This window comes from Podarcis melisellensis (assembly GCF_964234715.1).
Source record: "Podarcis melisellensis genome assembly, chromosome: 3".
Classification (NCBI taxonomy): domain Eukaryota; kingdom Metazoa; phylum Chordata; class Lepidosauria; order Squamata; family Lacertidae; genus Podarcis; species Podarcis melisellensis.
Genome location: NC_138530.1, coordinates 115,013,993 through 115,038,695, shown reverse-complemented (window position 1 = coordinate 115,038,695; position 24,703 = coordinate 115,013,993). Strand labels below are relative to the sequence as shown.

At 47.3% G+C, this 24,703-nt stretch overlaps 1 protein-coding gene across 1 annotated transcript; it reads right to left on the bottom strand.

The window, feature by feature from the left end:
• Nucleotides 1-15,774: 15,774 nt before the first annotated feature.
• LOC309367249 (histone H3-like centromeric protein A) lies at nt 15,775-20,445 on the bottom strand. The gene is made up of 2 exons (XM_081906660.1): nt 20,113-20,445; nt 15,775-17,438 (listed from the first exon to the last, which is right to left on the bottom strand). The coding sequence occupies exons 1-2, from the start codon at nt 20,428-20,430 to the stop codon at nt 17,304-17,306; spliced, it is 453 nt and encodes a 150-aa protein (XP_081762786.1). The 5' UTR covers nt 20,431-20,445; the 3' UTR covers nt 15,775-17,303.
• Between the last annotated feature and the right edge of the window lie 4,258 nt (nt 20,446-24,703).

Below are 24,703 nucleotides of genomic sequence, written 5' to 3'. Positions count from 1 at the left end.
CGAAACTTGGCACAAATTACTCTCATGGTTTTTAATCAGCATAAAGAAATAACTGTTTATTCTGTTTATCATTTTGACATTCAGTGCACTGAAAGAACATGAAGATTTACAGTACACACATAATGCAACTTGCCTTGCTAACTATCACCTGTCACTTTTTATTTACATTTATCACCGCCTGACTGCAGACAAAATAGAGCCTCTTTGTAAAGCTAACCATAGCTTTTGATATCTCCTAATGATGAGTTTCTAACTAATTACCCATTTCTAGCAATTTTAGATGTGTATGTGCTGGAAGAATGAAACCTTTGAGCAGGTCATTTTGTTGTGCTTTGCCAAATGATGAAGGGCTCTCACATTCTGGGCTCCTGCAAATAGCTCCCAGCATCCCTGTCTATTGGCTGTGCAGCTTCTGAAAGTCCACAAAATCCTAATTCCTGCTGCATTCCCTACACCAGAGTGGTCCAACGTGCAGCCCAACGGCTTTTTTTGGTAGCCCTCCGCAACACTGGACGCCTCTCTGCAGCCCTTGCGCTTCCTTCCCAAAGCCTCGTAAGGGAGATGCTGGGCTTTGGGAAGGAGATGTGAGACTCTGGCAGGGTCAACGCTTTCACAGCTCTGGGAAGGGGGTGGGGGAGGATTCTACCAGCCTGCCAAAGCCTCATGCCTCCTTCCCAAAACCTGGTGCCTCTTCTGAGCTGTCCTCTGACCCCCTGTTCCCTTCACACAGCTACAGTTCCCAGGATGGTTTAATAATCCATCTCTCTTCCAAGGAAACTCAGATTTAGATGAATGGCTTCAGAGCTATATCTAAACATTAAATTTAGGCTATGTAGATATTAGTGGTTAAAAACACAGCAAAGTTGTTTGAAATCACTTTTTTATGTTGCCGTGCAAACTAGCGATGGGCCAGTTAAGCTGCCATCCAACATACATTACCTGATTTGTGTCTATTCACCGAATCCACCTGTCCATATGCAACAGCTGCCTCAAATGTACACACCTCAGCTTAACCATGGCTTTCATTTTCAAATCAGATGGAAGCTGGTTTGAGGGAAAACATGCCAATCAGCTGTATTTCTCAAGAAACTACAGAATACAGTGGTACCTTGGGTTACATACGCTTTAGGTTACATACCCTTCAGGTTACAGACTCCGCTAACCCAGAAATAGTGTTTCAGGTTAAGAACTTTGCTTCAGGATGAGAACAGAAATTGTGCTCTGGCGGCAGCAGGAGGCCCCATTAGCTAAAGTGGTGCTTCAGGTTAAGAACAGTTTCAGGTTAAGTACGGACCTCCGGAATGAACTAAGTACTTAACCCGAGGTACCACTGTACAGCTGGGTCACTCTGTCACTCTGCTTCATACATCAGCAGTGTGAGCACATTGGACCCAGAATAAACGGAAATATTCACACAGCGTCCAAACTCAGACATTGTGTGCAGAGCTTGCTATTCTCCTCACAACACCATTTGTTCTGAGAGTTAAAAGGGGAGTGTCTTTTCCCTTTTATGACAATTCGAATTCTACTGTGTTTTGCTTTTTGAATTTAAAAACAAAGGACCACACTGCTGTTTGAACTGGAGAAGGCATTTTAAGGGCAAAGAGGGATAGGACCCTTCAAGAAGCCAAACGCTTCCTGACGACACCACCTGGGCAGCCAGTGGTTTACCTCCAGTATTCTCCTCTCTCTTCCTGGGCCGCGACCTTCAACAGGAAGGAGTTATGAAAAGACTACCTGTGCCCCAAGGCTCTTCAGCTATCTGCCCAGAGTCTCATAATCCCATCAGTCTTGTTGCTCCATAGCAGTTGACTCAGTTCTATCAAGAAACTCTGCACATTGTCCTGCCGGTCGAGCTGTGGGCCTCAAACTGCTTTGCCTTCTCTTTCAGCAAAACAACCAGCTTGCACTTGCTACAAGTGTACTCTTGCATGTTCTCTGGCAGAAGGACCAAAATGGCACAGGTGTCTTGGTCCTATGCACACCGAGAGACAGTGCTCTGGGCCTCCCCTTTAAACTCCCCTGCTAAATGCCTGTAGAAAAGCCCCTGTTCACAAGCTCACAGAAGCTGCAATGGTCTCATTTTGACTACTGCTGAGTTGCTGTACCTTCTTGTTAAACTGTTGTAGCCCTGGGGAAAGAAAGGGGTCTAACAAAAACTTCGCTGAGGAGAGTATCTTTTTCTGATGTAAGGCAGATATTTAACCAGCATAGACGATATCTCACCTAGGTGACAGTCTCTACCTTGTGTTGACCTCCCTGTAAACACAAGGCTGCACAGGGTACACACCATGGGACAGTAAAAATCTTGAAGAGGAAAGCTGCCTGCACTCGTTCTACCAACTGGGTAAACCCTGGCAGCCAGACTGGAATACCATAGAGCAATTGAGCTATAATTCTGGCATTGAAGACCTTAAGGGCAGAAGGGATATGCGAATTACCTCTTGTTATGAAAAAACACATTATGGCCTGCATAGACATCTTACTGGCATTCACCTCCGTTGCACGGTGCGTGGACCAGAGCAGCCTATGATGGAATTTAATTCCCAGATACTGTAGTTGAATTCAAATACCTGCTGAAGGGTTTTCCACCAAATACCTAGTTATAGCTCTTGCGTGAATTCCCCAAAACCATTATTTTGCTTTTGTCAAAGTTCATGCACAATTTCATGATTTGTTTTGGATCTTTGTATGTGATGCCAATAAAAGGTTTTATGATGATGATGATGACTACTGCTGGCTGTTTACTTTTCCCTCTGTTCACTTCAGTTCACTTTAGTGTTTTGAGATGAAAACACAAAATACATAAAATAAACAAACCAATGACAAACACCTTCCCCTCCCCCACAACAAACGCAGTTAAAAGGCCCTGTCCATGTGCATCAAACAACACCAGAGTAGGGTCAGGATAGATCAAAATAATAATAATAATAATAATAATAATAATAATAATAATAATAATAATAATAATAATTTATTTATACCCCGCCCATATGGCTGAGTTTCCCCAGCCAATCAAGTGTTAAAAACAATACAGCATTAAATATTAAAAACTTCCCTAAACAGGGCTGCCTTCAGATGTCTTTTAAAGAGAAGATAGCTGCTTCACATCTGAAGGGAGGGTGTTCTGCAGGGTGGGCGCCACTACCAAGAAGGCCCTCTGTCTGGTTCCCTGTAACCTCACTTCTCGCAATGAGGGAACTGCCAGAAGGCCCTCGGTGCTGGACCTCAGTGTCCGGGCTGAATGATGGGTGTGGAGACGCAACTTCAGGTATACAGGACCGAGGCTCACAGCTCATACACATTCTGATCACCTTTTCAGTTTTTAGTCTTGTGGTCCAGTACTTCCTAGGGGCTTGCTAGGGAGCAGCGCCAGGTCGCTCAAACCTGAGTCTTTTGTGTTGCACTCTAAATCTCTCTCTATTTTCTACTTTCCTCCTTGGTTTCAAACTTAAAAAATAAATAAAAATAATTACCTGGCTGCTTAGTGTGCTGCAATGCACAGTGCTGATGAGACCCCACCCAATATTTTAATTTGCTCAGACACTAAAAAGTGCATATAAATTAGCATATGTGAATTGTATGCAAATTCGTGCCAACTTGGGCATGTGCCCTGAGTCTCCTACTTATCTGGCAATGCTCCTGAGTCCAGTGTTGCTGCAGTCTTCCTGGTGGCAAGAGACAGTTGCTCCTAGCGTTTGCCCTTCTTGGAGATTGAAACATAGAGGTAGGGCAACAGTTCAGGCAAACAATTCAGACATCCTTCCTAGCTTTGCACAGTATGCTCTGACCACTGTAACACCACTGCTGCAGCTTCTCTCTTGGTTTTACCTTGCCCCTGCTGCTACTTCTCAACTCTCAGATCCATACCTGCAGAATCCTGTGTTGGAATCCATTGCTGCCACCCACCTCACAGCTGGTAGAAGGGGCTCAAGAACTGCCCATCCGTTCTGGAAGCGGAGATGGCCTGCTGCCCACTTGGGATACATTTGATTCCCCTTAGATGGTTTATCATGAGGGATGGAGAGAAGGTGGCAGATTATTTAGAGAAGGGGTCAGCAACCTTTTCCAGCCGTGGGCTGCTCCACTGTCCCTCAGACCATTTTGGGGGGAAATTTAAACGAATTCCTATGCCCCACAAATAACCCAGAAATGCATTTTAAATAAAAGGACACTTTCTACTCATGTAAAAACACTCTGATTCCCAGACCGTCTGCAGACCGGACTGAGAAGGCGATTGGGCCGCTTCTGGCCCACGGGCCTTAGGTTGCCTACCCCTGATTTAGAGCATGAACCTTCAGGATTCATTGTGCACATCCCAGTCTTCCCTGGCCAGGATTTCATCTCTAGTTACAACTAATTGACAGCAGAGGGAGCACAAGTGTAGTTAAGGTTTTTACAGCTGCTTTCTCCTCCTGTACAAGCATCCTCCTCTGGCGATTAAGACCTTTGGGTGGGATTCTGATCCAAGCTCTATCTCATGTGGAGCCTGGAAGGGCCATGATGGACCTAATCCAGCACCTCTCTTTCCTCAGTGACCAACCAGATGACACTGCAAAGCCCAAAGCAGTAGTACCTCAGTGCAGCAGTACTTTTCCTGCTTCTTTTCCCCTGCGACTGGTATCCAGAGGCATGGAAGGAATATATATCCTTATGAAGTTGATGGACTACATGGAACTGGCGGAAATGACTGGCAGAATCCGAGACCAGGGAGAAGAGTCGGTGGAGGAAGATTGGAAGAAATGTAAAGACTATCTACAGAAACGTTGTAAAATTAATGAATGTTAGAAGGATGTTGGAATGAAGTTATGTGGTTTTAGCAGAAATGGTATAAAGGTTTAGGAAAAAAACAGACTGTAAATTGGTGAAAGGAGGGAAAGTAAAGTCACATTATATTAAGATAAATTACAGGACAAAAATTGGAAAAGATGGAAAGGATTTGCTGAAATAGTTAACCAAACTAGAATACAAAAAAGGGAGGTGTGAGGAGGTCAATGAAACAAGCAAATGAAAGATAAGTTATGGGAAGATTTGCTGTGTTTTTAAATGGATTTTATTTTTCTGTTTTTTCTTCGTTCTTTTCCCTTTTTTCCTTATTGTGATGTGTTGTTTTGTTTTTGTTTAATATGGTGTTTTTACTTTTTCTTTTTGTAACCTTTAAAACTTTAATAAATGTTTTTTTTTAAAAAAAAGGAAATATATATCCTTACAAAAGTTGGGTGCCTGCCCCTTTCTCTGTTGAGCGGTGGAAAGAGCCAGGTGGGGTCTGTGCTCCATGGAGAATTGAAGACGTGGCAGAGACTGCTGTGACTTTAAGAAATATGGTTTGTTCGCCCATTTACACCTTCAGTCTGCATGGAGGGAGTCCAGATCTTGCAGCATAGTCCAAGGCATCTCTGCCCTTAGCCCTGCAGCCAGCCTTTCCCAAAGATGGATCTCGGCTCTTCTTCCTCCTCCTTCCTCCCAGCACCCCTTGCCCCCTGTGGAGCAGTTAACCATGGCAACCTTCCAAATCCCCATCTCTGTTCACACCTGGGGCAAGGGGGAAGGAGTTCTCTTGTATTGTTAAAGGTAAAGGGACCCCTGACTGTTAAGTCCAGTTGTGAACGACTCTGGGGTTGCACATTCATCTCGCCTTACTGGCCGAGGGAGCTGGCGTTTGTTCATAGACAGCTTCCGGGTCATGTGGCCAGCATGACTAAGACGCTTCTTGCGAACCAGAGCAGCGCACGGAAACGCCCTTTACCTTCCCGCCGGAGCGGTACCTATTTATCTACTTGCACTTTTGACGTGCTTTCGAACTGCTAGGTTGGCGGGAGCAGGGACCGAGCAACGGGAGCTCACCCCGTATGGCAGCCATATTTAAAGCACATTCAACACCATGCTAATACTTATGTCCAATGTGTCTCCCCCCACCCACAAGAGCCCAAATGGGGGGCAGGAGGAGAGGAAGTTTCTGCTGTGGCTCCCACTACTGCAACTCTTTAGTTGAATCTGGCCCATAATGTGTATACCAGTCTAATATGAATTGGTCGACTTTCTCCCCTGCAGCTGCATGCTTTCTTTTTTTCTTTGGCCAGCCTGACTCCCAGCTTTTCTCCAGATTCCCAGAGCTGATGCTTCTGAATTGCTCCTCTTTCATTCCCCCATTGAAAGGCTGCCACCAGCCCTGATCGTTGTTTTCCAGAACTGCATCATTTGCTCCAGCCCCATGGTTTTATAGCTCAATCAATATTTTGGTTGCTTCAAGCAAGACAGTGACTGTAAATTTTGCCTCAAGTGGTTTCAGGAGATACACACACAGACATTTAGTTAGCATCAGCTAATGGAAGGATTTGTTGAGCAGTTTTAATCCAGAAGGGTCTTTGGCTTGTAAGATGCTTATTTTACCTGTTACTTCAGAGCAGTCAACCACCAGAACACAATAGCTACAAATATCAATTACGCATGATTAATTCACCTTCTCTCCAACAGCAGCTAAAGTAAATGTCCTGAGGCCAATTCCTCTCCATTGTCCATCCCATAGAGAAGTTGTTTTCACCTACACAAAGCTATCATGAAATGCTATCACATCTATGCCCTCAGACAGTGCTGTGCAGGTACACAAGCAGACCACACAGAGGAATGGAACAGGAAGCAGTTTCTTCACCCACATAGAAACACCAAAATGCATATTTCATTGTGCTGTAGCAGAACGGATTCAAAAGCAGTGCTGTGCGCTGACACCAGAGTACTTCGGACTTCTGCCATATCACTTAATAAAGCTTCTTCAGGGCTATGGGCATTTATGTTGAGAAACAACACAAAACCCTCCTTAAAATTTGCATCAGATAACCAAAATTCAGCACCTGCAAAACAAATGTTTCCTCTGTCTCTGAATGAACTGAATGCCCATCTATTTCCTTAGTTTGCACACTTGTTTCTGCTTGTGATGGCCAAAGGTGTGAGCACAGCTAGTGTGTTCCTTTTGGTACCTCTGGAGCAGGCTTCCTAAACCTTGACCCTCCAGATGTTTTGGCCTACAACTCCCATGATCCCTAGCTAGCAGGACCAGTGGTCAGGGATGCTGGGAATTGTAGTCTCAAAACATCTGGAGGGCCGAGGTTGAGGAAGCCTGCTCTAGATCTGCTCGCAAGGATGAGCGTCACAGTTTGGTTCTTTGTGCAGAAAGCTACTTTCCCTCCTTGAAAGTGGACCAGCTGGTGATGGCGGATTAGGAGAAGTTATGTCACTCAGCGCAGCCTTCACCAACTTGGCACACTCCAGATGTTTTGAGTGAACAGGTGGTTGTGATATCTGCTTGCTAGGAAGGCCTGTAGCTTGTCATGGGATAACCTCTGCTGCCTCCCATGTTGTGATTGATAGGGCTCCATTATGCAAGAAGAGGCTGACATGTAAAGCGCTTCCTTTTTGGAATGCCAATGTGTGGTTAGAATAATACTGTCACATTTCTCTACGTGCGCAGGCAGAACATGCACAATAAGAAACACAGGACAGTACAAGGGACAGAAGTGAAAGTCTGGGTCTCCACTGGTCTGTATTACAGCTCAGCTTTGGCACTGAAATGAATCTGCTCACCCTGTTAGATTATGTGAACCAAGAGAAGGCCAGGGAGAACTGGACTCTGCTCACTCTTTTCCAGCCATGCTTGATACCATTGATCTCAGCATCCTTCTGCAACATCTGTCTGGGCTAGGAGTGGGAGGTGTTCCTGTGAAATTGTTCAGAAATGAACAATTGAAACCAGTGCTTTTTTTGGGCGGGAGGGGGGCACAGACGCAGGGGTGCACATACCCCTAAACATTTTGTGAATCTGATGGCGGTTTCATTCCATTTCCCGGTGATTTTCTTGAGTCAAAATGAGAGTACCCCAACCATTTTTTTTAAGAAAAAAAAGCACTGATTGAAACAAACTGGGTCAATTCGCTTCAACCATTGCAAAGGAAGGAATTCCAGAGTTCTGAAATAGCTCTGAATGTCATATATTAATTCAGAACTTCATTCAGAGCCAATTTAACTTTTATTTTCCCCTTGAAAAGTCCAACTGGGGGTTAGAGGGAAAAGGGAGAGAGAGTAGAGGATGAGAAATCGAAAGCGTAAGCTACTCAGTCTTTACTCAAACACTTTTTGCAAAAGGATCCAACTTTCTAATGCATCTCCTTTCCACATTTGCACCTTCTAACCATGTTGGAAAGGGGAGGGACTTGTGGAAGTCTATAAAAGTCAAAGCCCCATCCTCTCCCAGAATCCCTGGTCAAATCCTGAGGTCAGTGATGGACAGGATGAGGGTGAATAAACCAGACTGCTGTTGGCTGGTGTGGGGTTGATTCTTCTAGATAAACACTTCCCCATATGTGAATGGATTGGTTACTCAGGGATTATGGAAATTACTCTGCACATCCTCAGCGGCATTCAGCCTCACCTATTATTATTTTGTATGCTCCAGATATGAGGCTTGCACTGAATGAAAGTTGAAATAGATTTGAGTTAGTCTCCAATAAACTCAGGGCTCACCCACCCATGACGCAAGGCCACCTCTGGTGGCAGAATCCACTGGGGCAGCTGATGTTGATCTTTCCCCCCACTTACTCCTGATGCAGATCTTCTCTCACTCTGGTGGGGAGGGAGACACAATTTTTGGGGCCTGATACAATAGTGGTCTCCTATAGATGTTAGTGTCCAAGGACCATTTCACACATGTATACTCATCAGTGCACGGCTTCAATTTCAGGAGATGACTTGTTGTATCTCTATCAGGGATATATTATTACAGATAAAACTATCTGCTCACATCACCTCATGCGGAATGCTTTCGAGGGAGCCAAGTCACACATTAAAGGTAAAGGGACCCCTGACCATTAGGTCCAGTCGAGGGAGCCGGCGTACAGCTTCCGGGTCATGTGGCCAGCATGACTAAGCCGCTTCCGGTGAACCAGAGCAGCACAAAGAAATGCTGTTTACCTTCCCGCTGGAGCGGCACCTATTTATCTACTTGCACTTTGACGTGCTTTCAAACTGCTAGGTTGGCAGGAGCAGGGACCAAGCAATGGGAGCTCTTCCTGTCAAGGGGATTCAAACCGCCGACCTTCTGATCAGCAAGTCCTAGTCTCTGTGGTTTAACCCACAGCGCCACGCGTGTCCCTCAAATAAAAAATAAGTCACACATTAGAGGACAGTAAACAGTGTTTCTGTACGCTGCTCTGGTTCGCCAGAAGCAGCTTAGTCATGCTGGCCACATGACCCAGAAGCTGTCTGCGTACAAATGCCGGCTCCCTCGGCCAGTAAAGCGAGATGAGCGCCACAACCCCAGAGTCGTTCACGACTGGACCCAACGGTCAGGGGTCCCTTTACCTTTTTAAAGACCTGAACTGTAGAGAAATCATGGGACATACATGCATGTGTGAACCAAACTTAAGAATATGCATCAGTATTTATTAGGCTTTAATCATTCAATCATATACATACTTACTTGGAAGTAAGTTGGATCTAGTTATGAGCAGGCATGCATAGATTTCAGTCTGAGGATACCTGTACATCTGGATTGCAGATGGCTAAAAAGCTGTACATTTAACCAAAATAAACAAGCGTAAAAATGTATTTGAGCCAATAAAATCATTTTTGTGACATGAACAATCCCAAGCGTTCTATTTCCAGACACCCATGTTACAAGCTAAAATATTTTGAATATCAAAATGGGATGTTTAGCACAGGTTTAAAGAAAGTTGTGGGGGTTTGAGGTGGTTGCTTTTTTAAAAGCTTCCTTGTCCCCGTTTTTCTGCTGGACCAGAACAGTGCCTAACTGTTTAACTTGTGGTTAAGGATTATTTGTGTAGGGCACTTCTGTAGGTAAAGTGTCATGTATTTGGCAAGGCGCCCACAGAACACTGCGCAGGATCTCTGGTTACAAATTGCAGCTGTATAACATAACAGGAAATGTCGGGCTTGAAGTTATTCCACTGGAAAGATTAATTATTTGGAAAAATAGCTGTGCAGCGGCCTGATGTATTTCTGGAGCAAAGGCAAGTGACACCATTTTATAAATGCATAAGACAATAGGACCATTTTGGAAAGCACACTTTAAACGCTACCGACTTTTCTCTTCTGTGACAATGTGCGTCGGGTTAGAGCTGTCTGTGTGTACCTCTTTCTTATTCTCAGAATTTAATTGGAGGCAGAACTCACCCAGACGTTATTTTCCATGAGAGAGCTCAATCCTGGAACACGTGAAGTAGCAATTAAGAAGATGGTGCATCTGTGAAAGGGCAGTGCCACTCCCCATGGAGGAACTACTGCCAGCTACCATCCTTCTGAGCCCCGGGAGCAGGAATATCATTTCAGAATATATACCAAGCTACCAATTTCGATGCTAACATTGCTTTTATGAATTTAAGGACTGATAACGCCAGCATCATGCCCAAATACATAGGGGCACCAAGCTTTGATCAGTGGCTGTTCTTCTTGTATATACTGTCTGCAGTGAGATTGGGAAACAAATTGCAAGTGTCTGTAACCTTTTACCTTTTATTCAACATTCTACAGGTTGTTTGAGTGCTAACTACAAAAAAACCTTCCTTCAATTAGTTTTAAAGAGGGGAAATGGTATATTGACATGTAAGATGAAACTGAATCTCAACATGTCACATAATTGTGACATAACGGGACCTCTCCCTGGACACAAATTAGTAAGCATTTTACATAGTTTTGCATGAAACAGAACAGTTCGGTTTAGAGACCTTCCCTTCCCTGAATCATGCCCATTTTATTTCACAGGAGACGACACCTTATTGCTGTGACAAGAATCATCCAGAGCTGTGAAGTAAAAGTTAAATGTTCATCTGCATCCATTTTAGAGCTGTTTAAGAGGAGGCCGTTGTGCGGCAGAGTCCAAAACATTCCTGCGATCAGGATTCCTTTTGCGTTTGTGTGTGTTCCCAAAGGGAATGTGGTTTGGATGAGGTAGGGGGAGGCAGAGCTATTTTAAAACCAGCACAACATGCCACTTAATAAAACTTTTCCACCCAGAAGTCACTGAACTGAAATCCACTTTAGGAGCAAAACGTTACTGTACCATTAATGCATTTGCTAGCAGGATTTTGCCTGAGGCTCCGATCAACAGCTGCCAGCCAAGGTGTTCTTGAGCTACTGTTCCTGCTAATAGGAAATCCCCACTAGAGAAACATCTGCAACCATCTATTTTGTGTGGATTTTGGATGTACTCAGGAGAAGTTTGGCATTAAAATCTACCAAAAGAAAAGAAAAAAGAGAGAATAGATGTTTTCCTTTTCCATTGTGGAAAGCTTAGCTGGTTTTCCTTAAACATAATAATAATAATAATAATAATAATAATAATAATAATACTACTACTACAGTGGTACCTCGGGTTAAGTACTTAATTTGTTCCAGAGGTCCATTCTTAACCTGAAACTGTTCTTAACCTGAAGCACCACTTTAGCTAATGGGGCCTCCTGCTGCTGCTGCGCCGCCGGAACACAATTTCTATTCTCATCCTGAAGCAAAGTTCTTAACCTGAAGCACTATTTCTGTACCCTGAAGCGTATGTAACCCGAGGTACCACTGTAATAATAATCATTCAAATGTCCCTTTTCTTTGCTTTTCCTATGCAGTTCATCAAATAAAGGGCCTGTTTTTTCCTTACTTGCTGAGCCATAGGTTAAATATCTTAGGCTATTATGTCTTTTTCTAGAGGAAAATGAACACAGTAGGTGAATGGTTTCTTGGTCTGGTAAGGAAGAATTCTCCATCTTTTGGAATGGGTTGCACTAATCCTGAAATGACTGAGAGGACTCCTTAATCTTGCACTGTCACTTAAGGTACAGGTATCTCCAGGGATGAAAAATGCTCACCGCACCCTCCCCAGTTTAGGACGATACATCAGCTGCAACCTCTTCTGGGCAGGAAAGGGTCTTGGCTAATGATATATTTTTCTCTTGGCCAGCACCCTGTCAACTGTGCTGCACTGCCTCTCTAAAGAATTAACAACCACAAATTCACAATGAAACTACAGATTAGAAATGGGCATTCCATTATATAAATGGGACTGCAGCAGATCATCTCTAAATAAATAAATAAGCTTTCATGCTTGAGGCAGAAAATCCATGTGGCACCAACTCGCAGCAAAAACAATAATTAATTAAATATCCTTTATTAGTTTTCATAAATCAAGTAACTAACAATTTGTTGCCTCAAGATTCTTATATAAGCAAATCTCAAAAACAAAACCGGTATAAGGTATGTGCAAACACATCAATTCCCCCCAGCGGCAAATCTGTAGGATGTGAGTACTTGAGCTAGCTTCTCTCAGACTCCAGGAAGGCATTCACAGTTATGAAGAAACATTAATGTGCTTTTAACGAAGTGATCAAGAGAGTCAAGCTTGCAACTATATGACGGTGATGCTTGGAATCGTGGCCCAAAGATGGCAGATGTCACTCAGATCTTCCGGGTTAACACTGAAGCCAAAAGCAAACAGGTGTTCTGAAGGTCAAGTCTTGTCCTTCTGCCTGTGCTACAGAGTATGGCTCCAAGGCCGCTAGGACATTGATTTTCAGGCTATGCCAAAGTGCCATGTGTTGACTGCAACAGGAAATTAATTCCTGTAATTTATTATCTATATCCAGGGTGCCAATCAAAGGCCAAGACTGGAAAAGCTACATGGTTGAACAGGTGGCATATGTCTTGATGGAGTATGCATTGCACATTCAACTGCCTAATGGCGTCCACATCACCCAGAAGATTGTAGCCACAGGAATAAGAAAAGTTATCTAGAAAGGTCACTTCCTGGTTCACATGGGGAAGCCATTTTCAACAGAGCCCAGCGACGGAAGCGCACAGCTACAGTGAGGCAGCACTGGGTGTTTACATTTTGCTCCCATATCAATTTTGCACCCCTGTGGCTCCCCCATGCTATGCTACTCTATTGGAGTAACTGAAATTAGCTTTTATCAACCCAATTCTTCCACTTGCACGGAAGGTACCAAGAGTGAAAGATAACCTGGCAGACATGGTTCTTTTGCCTGCTATGTTCATTGGCTGTACCCGTCCAAGGGAAGCAGCAAGCTAGACGGTTTGTGGAGCACAGAGTACTAATGAACAACAAGCTATTGCCATGAAAATTCAAGCTTCCTTCAAGAGCATGAGGGACTTCCAGATGGGTGATTATTTTAAGGCTGGTGCTCCTAATGCATGGAAGCTCTGCCCCCAGCACCCACATGACATCACTGGCGCAAGCCCATACTTCCAGTGGCAGATTTAGGGCTCTGCAAGAGGTGAGCACACATTGGGCTCTGAGCAGAGGAGGTGCAGCCTCAAAAACCTAGTAAGCAAGGTGCTGGGCATTGGGGAGGAGGTGGAGGCAGTGACAGGTTCCTAGAGTCCTCCCACCTAGTTATTGCCTTCCCACCTTTGGGCAGGCAGTGAGGGCTCAGGGGGAGGCACCAAATTCTGACGTTGCACAGGGTGCCATAGTACCCTTGTCTGACACTGATACTTCCCCCTCTATTTAATCCAAGCTTGCATTTTCCAGAGAAAATTAAGTAACTTGAAAAACCACCACCACCAGTTCTTGAGGTCTTGTTTGTGATAGCTGAATGAACCCTCTGGAAACACCCAGTGAAGAATGAAGGAACTTTAAAACTGCAAGAACAGCCCTCCATCCTTCTTTGGCCTGCCTTCTCTGCTAAGGCAGCGCAGTGCATTTCCACAACACACTGTCAACACAATCTTTCATGAACAGCTCCTTCTGGGTTCTGCTTTGAAGAACTGGGCTCCTCCAAGAATTGTCCCTCCAGTAGTTATTCGACTGTAGGCAAGGCAACTGTGCAGAACCAAGCTGTGGCGCTGCTCAGTACGTCAACGGGTGATATCCAACAATGACTGTCTGCTGGCAGAAGGGAAGCTATTGGTGGAGTCTTCTCTCCCCTAGCAGGACGCCATGCTCCAGAGGGACCCACTCATCCTCTGGAGTAGATTTAAAGGGTGAGGTGACACTGCCAGGTGAAGGAGGGATGGCCAAAAATTGCTTCCCTCCCTGTTATGTTGGCATATTCTCTTCAGTCAGCAGACTGAATATTGTCAGGTGTAGCTTCTCATGTTCTGACCGGTGATTAGACTAGACTAAATGTTCTTTTATAGTGGAGATGCTAAACAGAAATCTAAAAACCTGGCTTTGGTCTTTCCGCTGAACTGCTGTACAGTGAGACTGAAGTCACATCCACACCACATATTTAAAGGAAATCCAATACGCATTTAAAGAACATGACTTCCCACAAAGTGGAATACACAATGTGACACTAGATGGTGATGGTATTTTTTCAATGTATTTTTTAAAATGCTTTTTTAAAAGAAGCATTTTCAGAAGGTTTTTTGTATGTGTGTAAATTCCACCCCAGTATCAGAGAAATCATTCAAAGAAACCCAAACAGTGATGGCCTAATGATCCCAGCAACTCTTCCTGGTAGGTCTTGCTCAGGGGTCAGCAAGGTTTACCTCGCCTGGGCCGGTTCACTCCAGCGGAGAGCCCTCCGTGGGCCAGAGCATGTGCGCGCCCATGATTTTCGGCGTCTGCGCAGACACGGTTTTCGGTGCCGCGGAAGTGAGTCCCCGTGCCACAGCGGTTTGGCGCAGCACGCGGGGACTCACTGAGCGGGTGGTTCGTGGGCCAGGTAAAAAACGACCCCTGTGGGCCACTTGTGGCCCATGAGCCTTAGGTTGCTGACCGCTGGTCTTGCTTGTGAGGCCGTTGTGAGGACTGAAGATCCCTGCCTTTCCACCACTATCTAAGACTGCTTCATCTTGTCTATCTTTGCTCCACCCTCTTCATTTCTCTGCATGTTCTGGGAGACCAGGGTGGAGAGGAGCTGGTCACAGCAGGAAGGGGAGACTCCCTGGATTCTTCAGCAGCCTACCCCCACTCCTTTCCTACCCCCACTTCAGCCGCTAATTCCGGACTGCTCTCTGCCACAGCCTCTTCCTGTTAAACCCTGTTATGTCTTCTGCTTCCGAAACCCCTTCCTCCCAGTCAGCTCCCTCTTCTCCCTCTGACTACTCATTGTTGTCCCACCACCAACCCCCTGGGCTCTGAGCCTTCTTCCCCTGGGGGTTCCCATTTGGTGCCCCCTGCCACTGGTCTGCATCCAGCCAATCCATGACAGAATGCAGCAGGACGTGTTTAGACTCCACCCACACAGGGTGTCGCAACGTTATCTCCGCCCAGCAAGACTTAGCTCAGAGATAGGATGAAACTGAAGATACTAACAGATGCATTTTGGAGAGTTAAAGAGTCAGTGATTAGGTAGATGTTCCTGCATTGATATCTAGAACCTGGAATTTCCTAGGTCCTTGAAAAGCTAAGCTCAGCTCTGTGCTCCATGTACCCTGCATTACCCCTCCCCCAGCCTGCATCAATTAGAATGAAGTTCTGTCAGCATCAGAGCTGAATCTCATAAGATCGCAGAGATCACTTCTCAGCTAGACATGAAAATTCATTGCACAGTTTATCCAGAAATGGCAACAACCAGTTTGATGAAGAGTCACCACAGCTTCCTGAATGAAGTAGAATGAAATGGCTTAGCAATCAGACGTGTCTGTTCACATCAAGCACTTCTCTCCCAGCACCACTGTCATTTGTATTTGCCAAAGCATTCTATAGTTCTTTGGCAACCAAACAGCTGCATGCATGTAGAAAATCTACCACTAAGCTGATAGCAGTCAAGTGCTCAGCACTGGTGAATCCCATGCAACAGTCAACCCATCTAGTTTTGTGAGCAAGATTTCAATTTATTTATTAACAAGCGTTCAAACCCGCTTTATTCAAACTTTGACAGAAAACATCTTGCAGCGTTTAAAAAGAAAAAGAGGTTCACTCTTTCTGCGTCTCTCCCTCCACCCCTGCTCTGCTGCCCTGGAATTCACTGTTGGTTTAGAAAAGGACCTGTGTGTATTCGCTCTGGTTTCGGACAGGATTTTTCATTCCCTAGTTTTGGGCAGGGATCAGGCCTGAGGTGAACTTGCTTTCCCTCCATGTCCGGCTGGAGATAAAGCGTTTTTTCCTCCCCTCCAATAATGTTCGCGTTTCTCATGCGAAATGAGAGAATAAGGCGGGAGGAGATAAAATAGACGGCAGAATATCAGCAGGACACGGAATGCGCTGGCCTGAGGCCCTTCAGAGGTTTTGGGTGCATGGGAGCTGTAGTCCAAAATGTCCAGAGGGGCCCATCTTGACAAGAGCCATGCTAGAGCATCCACTTGGGGGGGGGGGGGCCAAGCATGGCAGTGAGTAGAAGGGACATCCATTGGCAACAAGAGCAGTTAAGATAAAACTTCATGTTTAAAAACTCCAAAGCAGCATTTCCCAAACTTTGGGTCTCCAGTTGCCCTTGGACCACAACTCCCATCATCCCTAGCTAGCAAGACCAGCGGTCAGGGATGATGGGAGTTGTAGTCTGAAAAAACAGCTGGACGCCCAAGCCTGGGAAACACCAAGCTCCAAAGCCACATCTGCATTATGCATTTAAAGCAGTATCGTAACCACTCTAAGCACTCGTTGTTTCCCCTCAAAGAATCAAAGAACTGTAGCTTTTTAGGGATGCTGAGAATTGGTAGGAGCTACTTCTTAAGAGAGAGGTTTAGCAATCCATCCCTCTTCACAGGGAACTCTGGGAATTGTCGCTCTGTGCACCCCTAAACTACAGCTCCCGGGTCTCTTGGAGGGGGGCTAGTTAAAAGCAGCATGATACTGCTTTAAACACACAGTGCTGGTGAGGCCTAAATAAAAAAATTGTGAGAGCAACTTCGGCAAAGCTCCACTGACTTTCCATGAGAAAGATTTTAAAAGCAAGGGGGGGGGGGGAGACTCGTGGCTGCCCACAACTATCAGCTCCAGCCAGCATCATCAATGGTCAGGGCCGACAGCAGCTGTGCAACATCTGGAGGGGTCACAGGTCAAGCGTCTCCCTCGCTGGAGTCAAAACAGGGCTTTAAAAGCAATTCACTTGGAGCTGAACAGGACCCCTTTCTTATTCTGCCCCCTTCCGCATATGACAACCCAACACTCCCACCCCGGATCCCACCCCATCATGCCCCACATTAAGTAACCTCAGGGAGGAGCTGGGGCAGGAAGCAGGCGGAAAAAAGGAGGGAGCCAAGGAGCTGAGGCCGCGCTGCCACCCAGACAGGGGCTTTTAGGTCCAAGCCAGCCGCTCCCAGCCTGAAGGAGGTCCCTGAGCACGTTGCAGTTTCTGAGATGCTCCCAGTTGCCTTTTCGCTGCTCCCTCGAAGGCAGGATGCTAGCCCAATCCGCCCTGAATGCCCCGGATCCGCCGAGCCAGCTGTATGTCCTTGGGGTGGAGGGTGACCCGCTTGGCATGGATGGTACAGAGGTAGGCATCCTCCAACAGGAAGACAAGAAACGCTTCGGCGGCCTGGAGGGGAGAGCAAAGGAGGATGGGGAGAGAAAAGAGAGCAAGTGGGAAGGGTGCAGGCAATTGGCGGAGCCCCATTCCCCCCCCCCCATGCTGTTTAACATCTACGTGAAACCGATGAGATTAATAATATTTTTAATACCCCGCCCTCCCCAGCCAAGGCTGGGCTCAGGGCAGCTAACAACCAATAATAAAAACAGGTTGATTAAAATACAATTTAAAACATTAAGATACAACATTAAAACATTAGGATGCAGCCTCTACACAGGAGGAGAAAGGAAAAAGAAATAGGGGGAGGGAATCAAACTGATTCTAAGCCAAGGGCCAGGCGGAACAACTCTGTCTTACAGGCCCTGCGGAAAGAAATCAGATCCTGCAGGGCCCTGGTCTCATGAGACAGAAGGTTCCACCAGGCCGGGGCCAGAGTTGAAAAGGCCCTGGCTCTGGTTGAAGCTAATCTAACTTCTTTAGGGCCCGGGACCACTAGGGTGTTGCTATTTATGGACCTTGAGGTCCTCCGCGGGGCATACCGGGAGAGGCGGTCCCCTGAAGGGTTCTAGGCCGTGAAGGGCTTTAAAGGTCAAAGCCAGCACCTTAAATCTGACCCTGTGCTCCACCGGGAGACAGTGCAGCTGGTATAACACTGGGTGAATATGCTCCCATGGCAGAGACCCCGTGAGGAGCCTCGCTGCAGCATTCTGCACCCGCTGGAGTTTCTGGGTCAGCTTCAAGGGCAGCCCCGCATAGAGCGAATCACAGTAGTCAAGCCTGGAGATGACCATCGTATGGATCACTATGGCCAGGTGGGGTGGGAAAGGGACCAACTGCTTGATGGTGCTTTTGGGGGGGGCACGTTGTCAGCAATAGGCCGACGGCACATGCCTCTCCTCCACATCTACAGTGGATAGGCTGGACTGCCGTCTTGCCCCAGTAATGCAGTGAACGAGAGCCAACAAACTGAAGCCCAATCCAGATTTAGACTAATGCAAGTGTTAAACGGGCAGTTCCCTAGACCAGATGGATGAGGGGCTGCCTGCCCTTGATGGCGTTACACAGCTCACTGGGCAAGGTTGGGTTTGGGGCCATTTACTTGTGACCCCAGTTTGAGTGATAATTACTCAGGGCTTTTTTTCGGGGCAGCACAAAACGCAGCACCAAACTTGGGCATCAGTTTGGGGAGGGATCCTTTGCTATTACTTTAGGCTCAGATGTCCTCAGTGATATAGTGCTTTCTTTACATATTTTTAGACACCAGGCGAAAACGTTCCCCTTCAACCAGGCCTTTGGCTGATTAACCAATCCATGTTAGGTGATGGTGGGTTAATCCTTTTCTATTATGTCATGTCTTTTGTGTTTTTATATTGCTAACCACCCTGTGATCTTCACATGGCATATCAGTTTAATGATGCTGGCTGAGGTTGATGGCAGTGGGACTCTTTGGGGTCATAGGTTACCCCACCCTGGTTTAGCAAATCCACTCCCATCAGCAGGACCCTTCCGGCTGTTCTCACCCCCAATTCCATGGGGGAAGGAGACGGGGCTCATGCCCTCAGGTTACTGCAGGCAGCCCCACAACTCTGCCCCCCCCCAAAACAGCTGCCAAATGTCTGCAGGGGGGAGGGGCCCTGCCCTAAATTGTTTCCAGGGTTTAAAAATCCTGGACACGGTAGTGAGAGATTTTACTTTCTTGGGCTTCCTGATCACTGCAGATGGTGACAGCAGTCACAAAATTAAAAGACGCCTGCTCCTTGGGAGAAAAGCAATGACAAACCTAGACAGCATCTTAAAAAGAAGAGACATCACCTTGCCGACAAAGGTCCATATAGTTATGGCTTTCCCAGTAGTGATGTATGGAAGTGAGAGCTGGACCATAAAGAAGGCTGATTGCCGAAGAATTGATGCTTTTGAATTCTGGTGCTGGAGGAGACTCTTGAGAGTCCCATGGACTGCAAGAAGATCAAACCGATCCATTCTGAAGGAAATCAGCCCTGAGTGCTCACTGGAAGGACAGATCCTGAAGCTGAGGCTCCAAGACTTTGGCCACCTCATGAGAAGAGAAGACTCCCTGGAAAAGACCCTGATGTTGGGAAAGATGGAGGACACAAGGAGAAGGGGACGACAGAGGATGAGATGGTGGGACAGTGTTCTCGAAGAGACCAGCATGTGTTTGACCAAACTGCGGGAGGCAGTGGAAGACAGGAGTGCCTGATGTGCTCTGGTCCAGGGGGTCACGAAGAGTTGGACACGACTAAACGACTGAACAACAACAAAAACACATTCAAAACCAGCAAGTCAGAAAGAAGGCTCTCAGTGTGATCCTATACATATCTACCCAGAAATAAATCCCACTGTGGAGAAAGGGGTGTGTGGAAAAGTAAGTGTGTAAGGGGCTGCATCCATAGCTAGGATAGAACCTCACCCCTCAAATGCTAGTTCAGGAGTGCCTAGTGTGCTCTGGTCCAGGGGGTCACGAAGAGTGGGGCACGACTAAACAGCAACAACAAGGGCCAGCTCCCTTTGCCCCCAGTCCGTAGGGAGGGTCTGCTGTGGGGCTGCAGCGGCAAGAGGGAAGGGAGCCTTCCGTTCTCATGCAAATGGAAGAGTTTCATCGCAGATCCGAGAGGCCGGCCAAGAGGAAGCCAGCCGGCCCCTCTCTGCCTCCCTCCGCCCTTACCTCCTGCAGGGCGAGCAGGGCCATGGCCTGCCATTGCATGTCGACCCCCCGCGTGTAATCCAGGCAGATCTCGCGCACCACGCGGGCGAAGGGCAGCTTCCGGATGAGCAGGTTGGTGGACTTCTGGTACTTGCGGATCTCCAGCAGGGCTCGCTGCCCGGGGCGGAACCTTCTCCGGCGGGGGCGCGGCGCCTGGTCCGCGGGGGGCGCCCGGCGGGGCGAGGCGGGGGGCGCCCGCTGCCTGCGCGGAGAGGCTCCGGGGCGTCTCCCCCTCCGGGAGGAGGGCGGGGTGGAGGGGCTTCTCCCGGACCGCCTCATGGCACCTCCGGCGGCGGCGGCGGCTCTGGACCCGCTCCTCGTCTCCCCCGTTTGAATTCCCGGTCTCCAGCCCCCGCCCCGCCCCGGGAAGGCCGCCCGCCAATCCGCTGCTCGAACGCCGCCGTTCGAATCATCACAGCCAATCGGATGGAGCGGGGGAGGCGCCTGGGGTGGGAAGTAGGAAGCGAGGCGCGATCCCGAAGAAAATAGTCAATGGGGGGGCGGGGGAAGTGGGCGGGAGGTTTTGCTACGTCCCGGCAAGCGATTGGTTAATGTTGGAGAGAAAGGCAGGAAGTTAGTCCAATAGAAGCTGAGAAAACAACAAACAAACAAACCGACAAACAAAGATTTCGACTTAAGAGGCAGATTTTCAGTGGCATCTCAAGGAATTTTCGGAGCTCTTCTGCAATAAATGTACATTGATTGAATTTAAGCCACTTGATGCTGCTCTTTTATTGATTGATTGATTGATTGATTGACAGATGAAAGATAGAAAGGGCTGTGACTCATATCCCAGAGCAATTTTGGGGTGTCAGGTTACCTCAGAGTTTCAAAAAGCCTTTTCAGGTATTTGAAATAAACTCAGAGTCGCATTTCATGCTCTTTATTCAGCTCATAGTGGTGAGGAGGAAGGAATGAAAGTCCCCTCAAAGTATCTGCTTTATATACATTATTTACACAATGGGCTGCACATGATTGGCTAATTCCGGAATTCTACTGTAGGCCAATCAAGTTGTGGATTCAATTCTATCTGGAGCATGATTGGGTGGTTCCTGCTAACCAATCATACTGCTGCATTGTTCTAGGACCAATCAGACTGCTGCCTTTTGGAGCCTATTGTTCTAGGACCAATCAGACTGCTGCAGTTTGGATGCTATTCAACTCAGTACATAACACCATTGATACAGAGCTGGCCCAAGACATTTTGGCTCCTGGGATGAATCACACAATGGCACACAGGCCTTCCAGAGAAGATCAAGGAGTCAGGAACAAGGAGTGGAATTGGGGGGGGGGGCGGCAAGGAGTGAAGATCTACATCAGGAACAAGGGCTGGGGTGTCAAATCTACCTTACCTGAAGTTTGAAGTGGGGCCCCACTCCAAATCACACTGGGTGGGTGCAGATGCCAGGATAACGCCCCGACCTGGCCACCGTGATCCATGCGATGGTCATCTCCAGGCTTGACTACTGTAATTCCTTCTATGCGGGGCTGCCCTTGAAGCTGACCCAGAAACTCCAGCGGGTGCAGAATGCAGCAGCGCAGCTCCTCACAGGGTCTCTGCCATGGGAGCATATTCATCCAGTGCTTTTCAAGCTGCACTGGCTCCCGGTGGAGTACAGGGTCAGATTTAAGGTGCTGGTTTTGACCTTTAAAGCCCTTCACGGCCTAGGACCCTCGTACCTACGGGACCGCCTCTCCCAGTATGCCCCACAGAGAGCCTCAAGGTCCATAAATAGCAACACCCTAGTGGTCCTGGGCCCTAAGGTAGTTAGATTGGCTTCAACCAGAGCCAGGGCCTTTCCAACACTGGCTCCAGCCTGGTGGAACTCTGCCTCATGAGACCAGGGCACTGCAGGATCTGATTTCTTTCCGCAGGGCCTGTAAGACAGAGTTGTTCTGCCTGGCCTTTGGCTTGGAGCCAATTTGATTCCCTCCCTCTCTTTCTTTTTTTCTTTCCTTCTCCTCCTGCGATGAGGCTACATTTTAATATTTTAATGTTTCAGTATTTTAATGTTGTATTTTGATTTTGTTTTTAAGTTGCAATCATTCAACTTGTTTTTATTATTGCTTGTAAGCTGCTCTGAGCCCAGCCTTGGCTGGGAAGGGTAGGGTATAAATAAAAATTATTATTATTATTATTATTATTATTATTCCTATATTTCTGGGGTCAGCAAATGTTTTCAGCAGGGGGCCGGTCCACTGTCCCTCAGACCTTGTGGGGGGCCGGACTATATTTTGGAGGAAAAAAATGAACGAATTCCTATGCCCCACAAATAACCCAGAGATGTACTTTAAATAAAAGCACACATTCATGTAAAAACAAGCTGATTCCTGGACCATCCACAGGCCAGATTTAGAAGGCGATTGAGCTGGATCCGGCCCCAGGGCCTTAGTTTGCCTACCCATGCACTATTTCCTCCTGGCTGGGAGACCAGCATTGCCCAAATCTGCAAAGCCTTAGTGAGCCTGCTTGAACTCTTTTTTGTCAAACCAAAGCCTTAATGCTTAGCAGCAATGGTTGACGATAGATCAATATGATGTGTAGCCTATTATTCTCAGCCTTGACAGGAACATCTGCCTGGTCCATTAACAAGGCTTGCAAACACGGGGGACCTGCAGCCTGGCATGTCTGGGTCCTTGATGCCCCCTTTAAAGCCCTGATTCAGAAAATAACTGGATGTTGGAAAAAGGGAACAGGTTGAGAGTTGGGGCTACTTAAGGAATTAACCCTGGTAATAATTACAAAGATAGTCTGTCAAACGTTTGAAACTGCAAAACACAGCACCTGCCCCAGGCTGTGATCCCTTAGGCAGCAGGAGACAGACGGTTTAGTTTTGTAAAGTAAAAAGCCCCAGGCATGTCCTGATTTCAAGGCTGCACAAAAACCCATTGCTCCTTGGACCTTTCTTTACAAAAGGAGGGAGCAATCAGGTGACACCCTGTGGGGTGAAGTAGGGGAAATCAGGAGTTATGAGATGGTTGGAGATTTTCTTATTTTCTCCCAACCCAATTTTTTCAAAGTGTTTTTGTTTAAAGATAAGAGCCATTCCAATTGGCCTTTAAATAAAATTCTTTTAAAAAACATTTCTATCCCCCCCTTGAAATTTCATCCCCTGGAGCTTCAACCACCCCTTTCTGACCTTTGAACTATAGCATGTGTTTGTGGGAGGGGTTATTGGTATGCTTTTGTTTATTACCGTATTTTTTGCTCTATAAGATTCACTTTTTCCCTCCTAAAAAGTAAGGGGAAATGTGTGTGCGTCTTATGGAGCGAATGCAGGCTGCGCAGCTACCCCAGAAGCCAGAACAGCAAGAGGGATTGCTGCTTTCACTGCGCAGCGATCCCTCTTGCTGTTCTGGCTTCTGAGATTCAGAATATTTTTTCCCTTGTTTTCCTCCTCCAAAAACTAGGTGCGTCTTATAGAGTGAAAAATACGGTATGTATTTTGTGTTCCCATTTTGAAATGAAGTCGCTCCAGCTCTTTGGTGATTCTGATTATTTTCTGCACCTTTTCCAGCTCAGCAATATCCAAACCACGCAAGACCCCATGCAGACCTCATAATCCTTTCAGCATCAGTAAGGGGAGGGCAGAGACAGGGCCAGGCGGGTCTTCCACCTGGGCTGGTTGTAAGGAAGGAGGCAGGCAGGTGGGGGTTGGCTGAGGGCAGGTGGATGTCAGTGGGGCATTTCCTCTAATGGGCCAGCCACTTGACACATTCCCCCTCTACAGGGAAAGCAATCTTTAGGCGTCCTGCGTATTGTCCGAAGAGCTGGTCAAGCGAAGAGTACACCGATGGGGCAGTGAAGAATGCCATTCATGAATTGCTCGGCCAGTGTCCTTGCAGGAAAAAGGGCACCTGGATGCCTGGTTTCAACCATATGAATGACCAGGCAGTGGTGAAGTACCGTATTTTTCGCCCTATAGGACGCACTTTTCCCCCTCCAAAAATGAAGGGTAAATGTGTGTGCGTCCTATGGAGCAAATGCAGGCTTTCGCTGAAGCCTGGAGAGCGAGAGGGGTCAGTGTGCACCGACCCCTTTCGCTCTCCAGGCTTCAGGAAGCTCTCCGCAAGCCTTGGGAGCCCGGCGCGACTTCCCGCTGGGCTCCCAAGGCTTGCGGACAGCAGCCTGTTCTTGGGGCTGGGGTCAGGGGAAACTCAGGCTTCCCCTGCCCCCGCCCCGCGCCTGGGGGGGAAATAATTTTTTCCCCTTTATTTCTCTCCCCCCAAACTAGGTGCGCCCTATGGGCCGGTGCGCCCTATAGGGTGAAAAATACGGTATATGCACCAGCCTCCCAGGGTGGGCGCATGGGGCATGCCCCCATGGGTGTGGAGTGTGGAGGGAGCCCGCTGATCCCAGTCTGGTTGGGTGGGCTAGAACACTGGCTGGGCAATGCTGCTGTTGCCTCTCCTCTCGCCTCCCCCCTGCCAATCATGCTTGACCCAGGAGTGGAGCCACTGGGTGCGGCTCAGCTGCTCATCGGGGTCAAGGGCTGGGCGAGCAGAGGGTGGAGAGCACCCAGTTTGCCTTGCCTAGCTCTTGCTGCCAATG

Bases quoted from the DNA above. Each gene is read 5' to 3' on its own strand.
- LOC309367249 (XM_081906660.1), bottom strand. From the start codon at position 20,430: ATGAGGCGGTCCGGGAGAAGCCCCTCCACCCCGCCCTCCTCCCGGAGG. The intron at 17,439-20,112 runs GTAAGGGCGGAG...TCTCCCCTCCAG, and splicing joins CCCTGCTCGCCCTGCAGGAG to GCCGCCGAAGCGTTTCTTGT.